The following is an 11,484-nucleotide window of genomic DNA, read 5'->3' as shown; positions in this document are numbered from 1 at the left end:
TCTGCGGCGGCCTCAGTCTTCCCGCCTGCGAGATGGGGGCGGCACCTTCCCCCCCCCACCCCACCTCCCGCCATCCCAGAGCCCACCGAGGGGCGCGGGGCTCTGGCGTCCCAGCCCGACCCGAAGGGGGGGGACCCCGGGGAGCCGGCCTTCTCTTCCCCCGCCCCCCTCCAGCCTCCCCGCCGGCGGGCTTTGCAAGCGGGCGCCCCCGGGCGCCGGCGCCCCCCTTACCTTGCAGCTGGCGCCGGGCGGCGTGGGGGGCGGCCCCCCCAAGCAGGAGGAGGAGGAGGAGGAGGAGGAGGAGGGGGGCGGCGGGTAGGGGTCTCCCCCGGCGGAGGCAGGGCGCCCGCGGCTCCATCGCGGCGGCCCCCGAGGAAGGGGCGGCGCGGGCTGGGACGGAGGGAGGAAGGGCGGGCGGCCCCCGCCTTTCAACGGCCCCCGCGGCCGCAGCGCCGCCCCCCCCCTCGCCCAGCCCAGCCTGGAAGCGCTGGCAAGGCAGGGGAAAAGGGGGGGGAGGATCGGGGTTCCCCCGACCCGGGGGAGGGGTCTCCCCGTCTTTGAGCTGAGCTGAGGCGGGAGGGGGGCGGCTCTTCCCGGGAAGAATGCCAGCAGCGGTCGCTCTGAGAACAGGGAGCCCCCCCTTCCCCCCGCCCTCTCGCGACCCCCTCCCCCAATGGAGCAGCTGCCTCAGTTTCCTCCTGGTTTTTTTTTCCCCGGGTGTGTGTGTGGGGGGGGGGCACCCCCGTTCTGGAGGTGGCGAAGTAGAGCCTCCCTAGGCAGGGGCAGTCAGCCTGGGGAGGGTGAGGGTGGGGGGGGCTTTTTAGAAAAGCAAACTTTCGGCCAGGCAGGAAGGCAGAGCAGGGAGGAGCGCGCGCGCGCGCGTGTGTGTGTGTGTGTGTGTGTGTGTGTGTGTGTGTGTTTGTCTCTCTCTCTCTCTCTCTCTCTCTCTCTCTCTCTCTCTCTCTCTCTTTCTCTGCTGGAGTAGAATGGCAGCTTGAACCCGATGGGGCAGGGTGAGTCAATTCCCCCAAGCCAGCCGGAGAATGGAGCCTCCCCTTTTAGGAGTAGTCTACCCCTGCTAAGGGAGGGGGATGTAGCCTGCTGACCAGCAGGCCAAACTCTGCATTTTATTCAAAACAACCTGGGGGGGCGGGTGTTTGAGACTTCTGTTTCCCCCCCCTTCCAATAGGTCAGTGGAGCTGCCCCTCCCTCCATCCCAGTCTTGGCCCTTCATTCATTTTCCAATATGACCTCATTGTTTTCTTGGTACAATTCAAGAATTGGAGGGTGGTGTTTCCCCCCCCCCTTGGTCCCCCCCTCCTTGGCTACAAATCCTCCCCTCTTCCTTCCCTCCCTCCCTCCCTCTCCCCCCCCCCAAAAGGCCCCCTTGAATAAATGCCCTGATTTTAAAACAGGGCAATGATGTTCTGCTTTTTAAAAAAAAAAAACTTTCCTACAAGAAAATCTCCTTACAGCCGTTTTGGGGTTCGCTTCCCAAGCCTCCCCCATTTTCCAAAATATTTAAGACGCCCACCCCCCTCCAAAGTCTTGGAAGATTCTCCGAGAAGGACAACCTCCCCCCCCCCCCGCCCCGCTTTGCTCAGCACAAACCGGTTGGGAAGAGAAACATTTCTTAAGTGAGTTTTACGAAGAAAGAAAGAAAGAAAGAAAGAAAGAAAGAAAGAAAGAAAGAAAGAAAGAAAGAAAGAAAGAAAGAAAGAAAGAAAGAAAGAAAGAAAGAAAGAAAGAAAGAAAGAAAGAAAGAAAGAAAGAAAGAAAGAGAAAAAGAGAAAGAAAGAAAGAAGAAAGAAAGAAAAAGAGAAAGAAAGAAAAAAAGAAAGAAAGAAAGAAAGAAAGGAAGGAAGAGCAAGAAGGAAGGAAGGAAAAGAAAGAAAAAGAAGGAAGGAAGGTAGGAAAAGAAAAAAAGAAAAGGGAAAGAAGAAACAGGAAAGAAAAAGGAAGGGAAAGAGAAAGAAAGAAAGAGAAAGAAAGAAAGAAGGAAGGAAGGAAAAGAAAGAAAAAAGGAAGGAAGGAAGGAAGGAAAAGAAAAAACAAGAAAAGAAAAAGAAGAAAAAGAGGAAAGAAAAAGGAAGGGAAAGAGAGAAAGAAAAAGAAAGAAAGAAAGAAAGAAAGAAAGAAAGAAAGAAAGAAAGAAAGAAAGAAAGAAAGAAAAAGAATTGCAAGCCACTCCAGATCTGAGATGGGGAGTTCTTCCTTCGCTTTTTGCAAAGGGACAACACAGCTTTTTGCCAGCTGCCGTAGTGCTCCCCACCCCCACCCCCTTCTCCATGCAGCTGGCTGGGTAGCCTCCCCCCCCCCCCCCCGCCCAGCCACCAAACCCTCATCTGGATTTGCAACTGGCCGGAATCTGTTTATGTCTTGTTTGCAGGGCCACCATAACAACCAGGCCACTTTTTTGCACCTCGTTGAAGCTATTCCTACTCCGGGTGCCAAACCACACCGGCTCCTGCCAGCCGAACATCTGGGGCCTGAGGGTGCCCACCTAAACCCTTCCTCAATGGGGCTCTTTTTGGGAGCCGAGATGCGAAATATCCTCTTTTTTTTATTTTTATTTTTACATGTTTAGTGCCAGTCTTCACCTCCTTTTCTGGGACTTTCATTCATCGCAGAAACCCAGGGAGGGGAAGATAAACGGGGATCTTATATAATAATAATAATAATAATAATAATAATAATAATAATAATAATAATAATAATAATAATAATAATAATAATAATAATAATAATAATAATAATAATAATAAATAATAATAATAATAATAATAAGGAGGAGGAGGAGGAGGAGGAGGAGGAGGAGGAGGAAGGGACCTTGGAGGTCATCTAGTCCAACCCCCTGCTCAGGCAGGAAACCCTATACCATTTCAGACAAATGGCTGTCCAGTCTCTTCTTAAAAACTTCCAGTGTTGGAGCATTCACCACTTCTGGAGGCAACTTCTGTTCCACTGGTTAATTGTCCTCACTGTCAGGAAGTTTCTCTTTGATTCCAGGTTGCTTCTCTCCTTGACGAGTTTCCATCCGTTGCTTCTTGTCCTGCCTTCAGGAGCTTTGGGGCAGCCCCTGAGAGATTGGAAAATTTATTTCTCTTCTTTATTATTGCAATCGATACCGCCACCCATCTTAATGCTGAGCGGCATCCTGCAATTCAGCCCAACCATCCTTTATGTCTTGGGTAAAAATTTTGCAATGATAATCCTTGGGGGATTATATTATATTACACACACACACACACACACATTTCGACACACACGCCCCAGAAAGTATATTTTGATTTATCCCGCCTCAAATCTTATTAGCAGGGAATGTCTGGGAGCTGGAGAAATTATCCAGAGGGATAATTTGCAAAGAATAGGACTGGGATTTATTCAGGTTTATGTAAGGATACATCAATTAGTTGTTAAGCCACAGGAATCTTTGTTATTTTGCTCCCCAAAGACTTGACGGAAAATTTCACAATGTTTCCTTAATGGATCCGTGGAGAAATTTGGAAAGTTAAAATGTAGAAATGTGGAAATCTGGAAAGGTAATCTAGGGAAAGGTAATCCACCCCCGGCTGAATTCAAGACTGGCTTCTGAAATGAGCCAGGATTGTGACATTTTGTGGATCTGTTGAAGAAGAAGAAGAAGAAGAAGAAGAAGAAGAAGAAGAAGAAGAAGAAGAAGAAGAAGAAGAAGAAGAAGAAGAAGAAGTTGTTGTTTTGAAAATCCATTTTTCAAAATCTCAAAAGTCATTTGGGTCCTTCTGGATGCCTTGGACTACACCTCCCAGAATCCCTCCGTGATTGGGGGATTCTGGGTACCGAAGTCCACTGCACAGCCCTTCGAGAATCCAAAACCACAGAGGTGTCGTTCTTAAGATTCAGAAAAATAAATCAAATCAAATTGCACTTTGCCTTAAGGAAAGAGGTCGGAGCTTCCATTTCACAGACCCATTTTTCTGTTTTGAAATGGAAGTTTAACCCCCGGGCACGAAAGCTGGATTTTTTTTCTGTGATCGATGGGACTTTGGGGGAGGGGGGAGAAAAATCAGAAGCCAGCCTGCCAACCGACGTCGTTTGAATCCAATCCGCTGGCCGGATGTACGGAGTCAGCCTGGTTTTTATTCTCCCTCTAATCTTTCAGAAATTATATGCCATTCTGCCGAAAGGGGATGGGACCGACCCAAATGAGGTCATGTCGGAAAGAATGGCTTGCCAAGGAAACAGACGATGATGTAACGCAGAATGGAATTCTCTGGGCCATCTGTGCTGGCTTGCAGGGGAGCCAATTCCCACAGACCAAGCCACCATTTGCTTAGGGAGCTGCTAGCCGGGTTTCTCCTGGTAATTTTTTCCCCTTTCCAAAAGATCGCGGCCTATCCTTTAAAGCTTTCAAGGGATCTGGCGAGGATACGGCGCAGGGGACAAACGGAGAGATAGCCGAAGAATGAACAGAGTTGGAAGGGACCGTGGAGGTCTTCTAGTCCAGCCCCCAGCTCAAGTAGAATAACAATAGAATAATAACAGAGATGGAAGGGACCGTGGAGGTCTTCTAGTCCATCCCCCTGCTCAAGCAGAATAATACAATAACAGAGGTGGAAGGGACCATGGAGGTCTTCTAGTCCAGCCCCCTGCTCAAGTAGAATAACAATAGAATAATACCAGAGATGGAAGGGACCGTGGAGGTCTTCTAGTCCAGCCCCCTGCTCAAGCAGAATAATACAATAACAGAGGTGGAAGGGACCGTGGAGGTCTTCTAGTCCAGCCCCCTGCTCAAGTAGAATAACACCAGAATAATAACAGAGATGGAAGGGACCGTGGAGGTCTTCTAGTCCAGCCCCCTGCTCAAGTAGAATAACAACAGAATAATACCAGAGATGGAAGGGACCGTGGAGGTCTTCTAGTCCAGCCACCTGCTCAAGCAGAATAATAAAATAACAAGAGATGGAAGGGACCGTGGAGGTCTTCTAGTCCAGCCCCCATACTCAAGCAGGAAACCCTATCCCATTCCATACAAATTGTTGTCCAAACTCTTCTTAAAAACCTCCAGTGTTGGAGCACCCGGAACTTCTGGAGACGAGCTGTTCCACCGATTAATTGTTCCAACCGCCAATTCATTGTTCCAAATATCCATTAATTGTTCCACCTGCCAATTAATCGTTGCAACTGCTAATTCATTGTTCCAACTGTCAAGAACGTTTTATTGACAGTGAGAAACGATTCATCTGTGGAACGACTTGCCTCCAGATGTTGTGGCTGCTTCAACACCGCAGTTATTTCTATTATTATTATTATTATTATTATTATTATTATTATTATTATTATTATTATTATTATTATTATTATTATTATTATTATTATTATTATTATTGATACTGTGTGTGTGTGGGGGGGGGGAAAGCACCGGGATTGCTTTTTTTTTTTTTTTTTGCAACCCCAGGACAGAGGAGGGCGGAAGAGCCCCAGAGTCTGGAATCGGAGTCACTCCTCTTTCGCTCTCCCTTTGCGATGCTCTTCCGGGTTAGCCAAGGCGTGCAAAGATGGCAGCGCCCATGGAGTTGTATTGCTGGGCTGGCGGGTGGGGGCTGCCCACCGTGGACCCCGACTGCCTGGCTGTTTTGGTGAGGGCTTTTTGCAAAAATCCGGATTGCTTTTTTTGCCTTTTTTTTTGTTGGTTGGTTTGCAAAGCGCGAGGCGCTGCATGGGCGCCCGCGGGCGCATTGCAACTGCGCCGGGTGATAGGCATGGGGGGCTCCGAAAATTGGGGAGAGGGTCGCCCTATGGGTCCTGGGAGCCGAGCCCCTGCTTCCTCCCTGCTGCTTTAAGAAGAAATTCAGAAGAGAATAAGAAGAGAAGAGAATATAGAATATAGTACAGAATATAGACTAGAGTAGAATAATTGAGTATAGAATAGCATGGAGTATACAATAAGATATAGAATACAATATAGAATAGAATAGAAAGTATAGAATATAGAAGAGAATATAGAATATAGTATACAAATAGTATAGAATAGAATATAGAAAATAGACGACTAGAATATAGAATAGCATGTAGTATACAGTAAGATATAGAATACAATATAGAATAGAATAGAAAGTATAGAATATAGAAGAGAATATAGAAGAGAATAGAATATAGTATACAAAGAATCTAGAATAGAATAAAGAATAAAGTATACACTAGAGAACAGAATAGATAAAGTATAGAATAAAGTGTACAATAGAATATAGTATACAAAAATATAGAATATAGACGAGTAGAATAGAATAATAGAATAGAATAGAGAATTACTAGAATAGAATAGAATAGGAAATAAGAAAGAATAGAATAGAATAGAACAGATCCGATCCAAGGTCCCTCCCAGCTTCTATTTTATTATTATTATTATTATTATTATTATTATTATTATTATTATTATTATTATTATTATTATTATTATTATTATTATTATTATTATTGCTTCTATTATTATTATTATTATTATTATTATTATTATTATTACTATTATTATTACTATTATTATTACTATTACTATTAATTTCTTCTTAAATTTGGCGGCATTCAGGCCTTTTGGGGAAGCCCGATCACATCCAGGATGTTATTAATGGCCGGGCTTGCCAAATTCATGAAATTAATTTTCCTCTTATTTTTCTTTCTTTTCCTTGCAGACGTACGCTCGTTTCACAGGGGCGCCCCTCAAAGTTCACAAAATCACCAACCCATGGAGAAGCCCCTCAGGTAAGTTTGGGGGGGTGGGTGGGTAGGAAAACCCTCCCGTTAGGAAATCTCACCGTTTTAATTGCTTGGAAAGGAGCGCAAGTTTCTAGTCCTCCAGAAGGAGAGAAGCCAGCCTGGGTACTTAAATGGGGATCACTGTCTCTCCAGGCTTTTCCTTCATGCTCATTCCTCCCCCCTTCCCCCCCCCCCCGCTGTTTTTTTGTCTTTTTTGTTTTTGCTTTGCAGGATCACTCCCGGCTCTCAAGACGTCAAACGGGGTTTTTTCTGATACGCAGGAAATCATCACCCATTTTAGGAAGCAGGTAGGAGCGATCGGCCTCTTTGAATAGAATAGAGCTGGAAGGGACCTGGGAGGTCATTTAGTCCAGCCCCTTACTCAGGCAGGAAACCTCATGCCATTTCAGACAAATGGTTGTCCAGTCTCTTCTTCAAAACCTCCAGTGATGGAGCACCCACGATTTCTGGTGGCAAGCTGTTCCACTGGTCGATTGTCCACACTGTTAGGAAGTTTCTCCTTAATTCCAGGTTGCTTCTCTCCTTGATTAGTTTCCATCCGTTACTTCTTGTCCTGCCTTCAGGCGCTTTGGGGGAACAGGTGGACCCCCCCTCTTCCTTTGGGGGCAGCCCTCAAAATATTGCCAAGCTGGTATCCTGTCCCCCCCCCAGTTCCTCAAACTGGACATCCCCAATTCCAGCCGCCGTTCTTCTTCCTATGCTTTAGCCTCCCGTCCCCTGATCCTCTCTGTTGCTCTTCTCCGCACTCTTTCCAGAACCTCGACATCTTTTTTTACATCTTTTTTTTACAAGGTTCTCCCACCCACCCCTCTTTGCTCCCAACTGATCCAGTCCAATGTGGATAATTAAATTTTAGATTCCCACCTGGAACTTGCTTCCTTTTTTTCTCTCTCTCTCTCTTCCTGCTTTAGCAATTTAATGCAGATTACGATCTCTCGGCGTTGCAAGCAGCCGACACTCTAGCTTTCCTCTCGCTGGTGCACCGGAAGCTCCTGCCGATGCTGGTAAGTTGGGGGGGGGTTGAGAGAAAAAATTGGGGGGGGGACAGTGGGGTCACGGCCTGGGTTCGAGAACTGGAGGGATGGGCTGGATCTGGGCTGTTGTTAGTGCTCGCCTTAACGTTTGTCTAGTGAGCGTTACGACAGCCTTGACAAACGGAACTTACAACCAAATAATAATAATAATAATAATAATAATAATAATAATAATAATTATCATCATCATCTTCTTTTCCTTATTATCATCATCTTCTTCTTCTTCCTGTTATTGTTAGTTATTTACTCCAATGTTCAAATAGCTCACTTTGCTCTGAGTTAAGCAGCCATTGGTGGTCTGTTTTGCCCGTAAGCCGAGATTGTAACCTTTGTGAACTGACAGCTGTCAGTTGGACAAATTCTGGCTGTTTTTAACCTCCTCAATCCTTTTTTCCAATCTGTTGCTTTTTGGGGGTGGGTAGGGGTGGGGTGGAAGGAGTAAAAATCATTATATGCCTCTAGCCTCCCTTCATTTGGGAAGAACCCTTTCCCTCCTGAGGACTAGAAACTTTGCTGGTCGGCTTTCCAACCAAGGAGGCTGCTTTTTCACTGACGCCGTTGGGATTCTCCCTCCCGGCAGATCCACACTTTCTGGGTGGACGCGAAGAATTACGTGGAGCACACGCGGAAGTGGTACGCGGAAGCGATTCCATTCCCTCTCAACTTCTTTCTGCCAAGCCGGATGCAGAAGCGGAAACTGGAGCATTTGCAGACCGTCTGCGGCGAAAACTGGCAGGACGATGAAGAGCAGCTGGAAAAACAGGTGAGGCTTTACCTGTCCGTGGCCAGAGGCTTAAAGGTGGCATAGAGTGATAAAATCAAGGATCAGATAGACTCCTCTTAGCCCTGGAAGCGCTCTGCAAGTATTTGCACGGCTGCCACCTAGTGGCTTAGTTTGGCCATGGCAGCCTGTTTGGAGTGAAAACTTAAAAAACGGGGTGTGGGTATTTATTTATTTATTTATTTATTTATTTATTTATTTATTTATTTTTATTACATTTATATCCCGCCCTTCTCCAAAGACTCAGGGCAGCTTACAAGCTTAGCAGTAGCCTTCATTCTATGCATATGCCTGCTTGTTAGGGCTTTCACACACACCCCCAAGCAGCATTATTACAAAGTCAGCTTAATTGCCCCCAACAATCTGTCTTCAAACTTGGCCAGCGTTGCCTGGCTGAGGAATTCTGGGAGTTGAAGTCCGCAAGTCATAAAAGGGCCAAGTTCGAAGACCCCGGTTTTAAAAGAATTAAAGTGTAAACATTTGGGCGTTGGGTTAGAGAGATTTCCCCCCCCCCCCAAACAGTGATCACCAAGGCTGATGGGGGCGGGGGGAAGGGGAAGCACCCCTGCTGGAGGGGCCCGGGCTGGGGAACGATGGGACTTGTAGTCCAAAGGCTGGGAAGTGCAGAAAGAGAGGGAGACCCAACGATGTTTCTTTTTTTCCCCCATTACCCCCGCAGCTTTATCGAGACGGTTGCGAGTGCCTGACGCTGCTCTCCCAACGCCTCGGCAGGAAAAAATTCTTCTTTGGAGACTCGTAAGTAGTTGGGGTAGTTTTCAGGTAGTCCTCGGCTTTATGACCAAAACCCGGGGATCGGGACTTAACTGGCCGTTAAGCGAATCGCACCCTGATTTTTACCAAGTTTTTGGCACGGTCATTCAGCGAATCACACGGCCTGGCTTCCCCCATTGATTTTGTTTGTTGGAAGCACACACACACACACCGCCCCCCCTCAGGGGAGGTTGCTAATGGCGATCCCCTGACTTGCAACCATTCATTTAGTGACCATCACTGACAGAAGCGCCCTAGGCCCGTTTAGCACCCTTACGACCTGATTGAAACGCAGACGCTCAGCCGACCGGCTCCTATTTATGACAGAGGCAGTGTCTCCTTTTGCGACCTTCCGGCGAGCAAAGTCCACGGGGGAGCCGGGTTCTGCTTAATGACCGTGCGACTCACTTAACCTCACTTGGCAATGGTGGCCAGGAAGCTCGTCCGGTGGGACAAAGCTCCACTTAGCAGACGTCTCGCTTAGAGACGTAAATGATGGCCGTAAGCCGAGGACTGTCTGAAAGAGGTCGTTGCCCTGCTGCTCTCTCATATCATCTTTTTTATTTATTTATTTTTTTTCAGACCTGCCTCCTTGGACGCCTCCGTATTCAGCCTTTTGGCCGGCCTTCTTCAGGCCAAACTTCCCAATGGGAAATTCCAGCAACATCTCAAATCGCTCCCCAACCTCTGCAATTTTTGCACATCTGTTCTGAGCCTCTATTTCCCGTGGGACGGAGGTGAGTTTCCTTCATCGCTTTGATGAAGGTCCTCGGTGACGGGGGGGGGGGGAGGTGCGCGGCTGCGGGAATTTGGAATAAGTTATAAGTCGCCCCAAGCGGGACCACCCGTCGTATCTTCGGACGGCCGCGAAGCGCAGAAACCTTTGCCACCTCTTGACCCTTTCCGCAGGGGACCCCCCACCCATCGCCCCCAAATTGGCCTCCAGCGACGGCGACGGCGAAGAAGAAACTCACAAGCGGCGCAATCAGTTCCTTTCCGTCCTGGTGGCGTTGCTAGCTATGGTGGGCTATGCCTTGCTGACCGGCATTGTGTCCATCCAGAAGGAGAGCCGACACCAGGCCGGCCCCCACGCCATCACCCTGGATGAGGAGGAGGAGGAGGAGGAAGAGGAGTGAGGGACGCGGCAGAAACCGGCTTCCAGCAGACTTTTAATCTTTTTTATTCTATAGCCGAGTTGGATCCGGTATCGCCGTCGCGACAAACCTTTTTTTAAGCCATCATTCCAAGGAAAGCCCAACCAAGGTCAATAAATCGGAGCGAGCTGCAGGTTTAGCCGCTGGCCTGTGCTTCACTGCTTCTTTAGACCCTGAATTTATATTATTATTATTATTATTATTATTATTATTATTATTATTATTATTATTATTATTATTATTATTATTATTATTATTATTATTATTATTAACAAAACAACAAACAACAACAAAACATCATCATCATAGTTGGAAGGGACCTTGGAGGCCATCTAGTCCAACCCCCTGCTCAGGCAGTAGCCCTATGCCATTTCAGACAAGTGGCTGTCCAGTCTCTTGTATAAAACTTCCAGTAATGGAGAAGGGAGGAAGGGGGAAGGGAGGGAGGAAGGAAAAAAGAATAGCAGAATAACAGTTGGAAGGGACCTTGGAGGTCTTCTAGTCCAGCCCCCTGCTCAAGCAGGAGAACCCTTACCATTTCAGACAAGTGCCTGTCCAGTTTCTTCTTATTTCCTGCATTTTGCCTTTCTTCATTAAGAATCTCGTATCTCCTCCCACCCAATCCCAACAGAGGCTTCAAATTAGACCGGTCCAGGGGTTCCTGAGCATACCTAGAGCGCAATCCCTTCTAACGAAATAAAACTGCTTCCACTGGGGGGGGGATGAAAATGCATCACAAACTCTCTAGCAATTCAGCCTACAGACTCTCTCGTCCTGTTGGAGGGTCCTTGGTCACCAGGCAAGGATTAAATTTTGATATATATATATATATATATATAAATAATCCACGGAGGTCCGGAATTCCATTCACAACCTCACAGTGCTGGAAAGAGCAAACGTACACGTGTGTGTGTGTGTGTGTGAACCTCAAGGGAACAGATGAAAAATCATTCTCTGTTTCTCACACACACCTCCCTGTAGCCACCACAGG

The 11,484-nt window shown here is 47.2% G+C and overlaps 1 protein-coding gene across 1 annotated transcript; it reads left to right on the top strand.

The window, feature by feature from the left end:
• Positions 1-5,403: 5,403 nt before the first annotated feature.
• Positions 5,404-10,665, top strand: MTX1 (metaxin 1). Its single transcript, XM_081340971.1, has 8 exons — positions 5,404-5,618; positions 6,669-6,738; positions 6,964-7,040; positions 7,665-7,757; positions 8,368-8,550; positions 9,248-9,324; positions 9,922-10,076; positions 10,249-10,665. The coding sequence occupies exons 1-8, from the start codon at positions 5,538-5,540 to the stop codon at positions 10,473-10,475; spliced, it is 963 nt and encodes a 320-aa protein (XP_081197097.1). The 5' UTR covers positions 5,404-5,537; the 3' UTR covers positions 10,476-10,665.
• The last annotated feature ends 819 nt before the right edge of the window (positions 10,666-11,484 follow it).

Source organism: Vipera berus (genome assembly GCF_964194415.1).
Source record: "Vipera berus genome assembly, chromosome: 16".
Taxonomy (NCBI): Eukaryota; Metazoa; Chordata; class Lepidosauria; order Squamata; family Viperidae; genus Vipera; species Vipera berus.
The sequence above is the reverse complement of the archived record's forward strand: the minus strand, read 5'-3'. Positions and strand labels throughout refer to the sequence as shown.

Bases quoted from the DNA above. Each gene is read 5' to 3' on its own strand.
- MTX1 (XM_081340971.1), top strand. From the start codon at position 5,538: ATGGCAGCGCCCATGGAGTTGTATTGCTGGGCTGGCGGGTGGGGGCTG. The intron at 7,041-7,664 runs GTAGGAGCGATC...TTCCTGCTTTAG, and splicing joins TCACCCATTTTAGGAAGCAG to CAATTTAATGCAGATTACGA. The intron at 7,758-8,367 runs GTAAGTTGGGGG...CCCTCCCGGCAG, and splicing joins GGAAGCTCCTGCCGATGCTG to ATCCACACTTTCTGGGTGGA.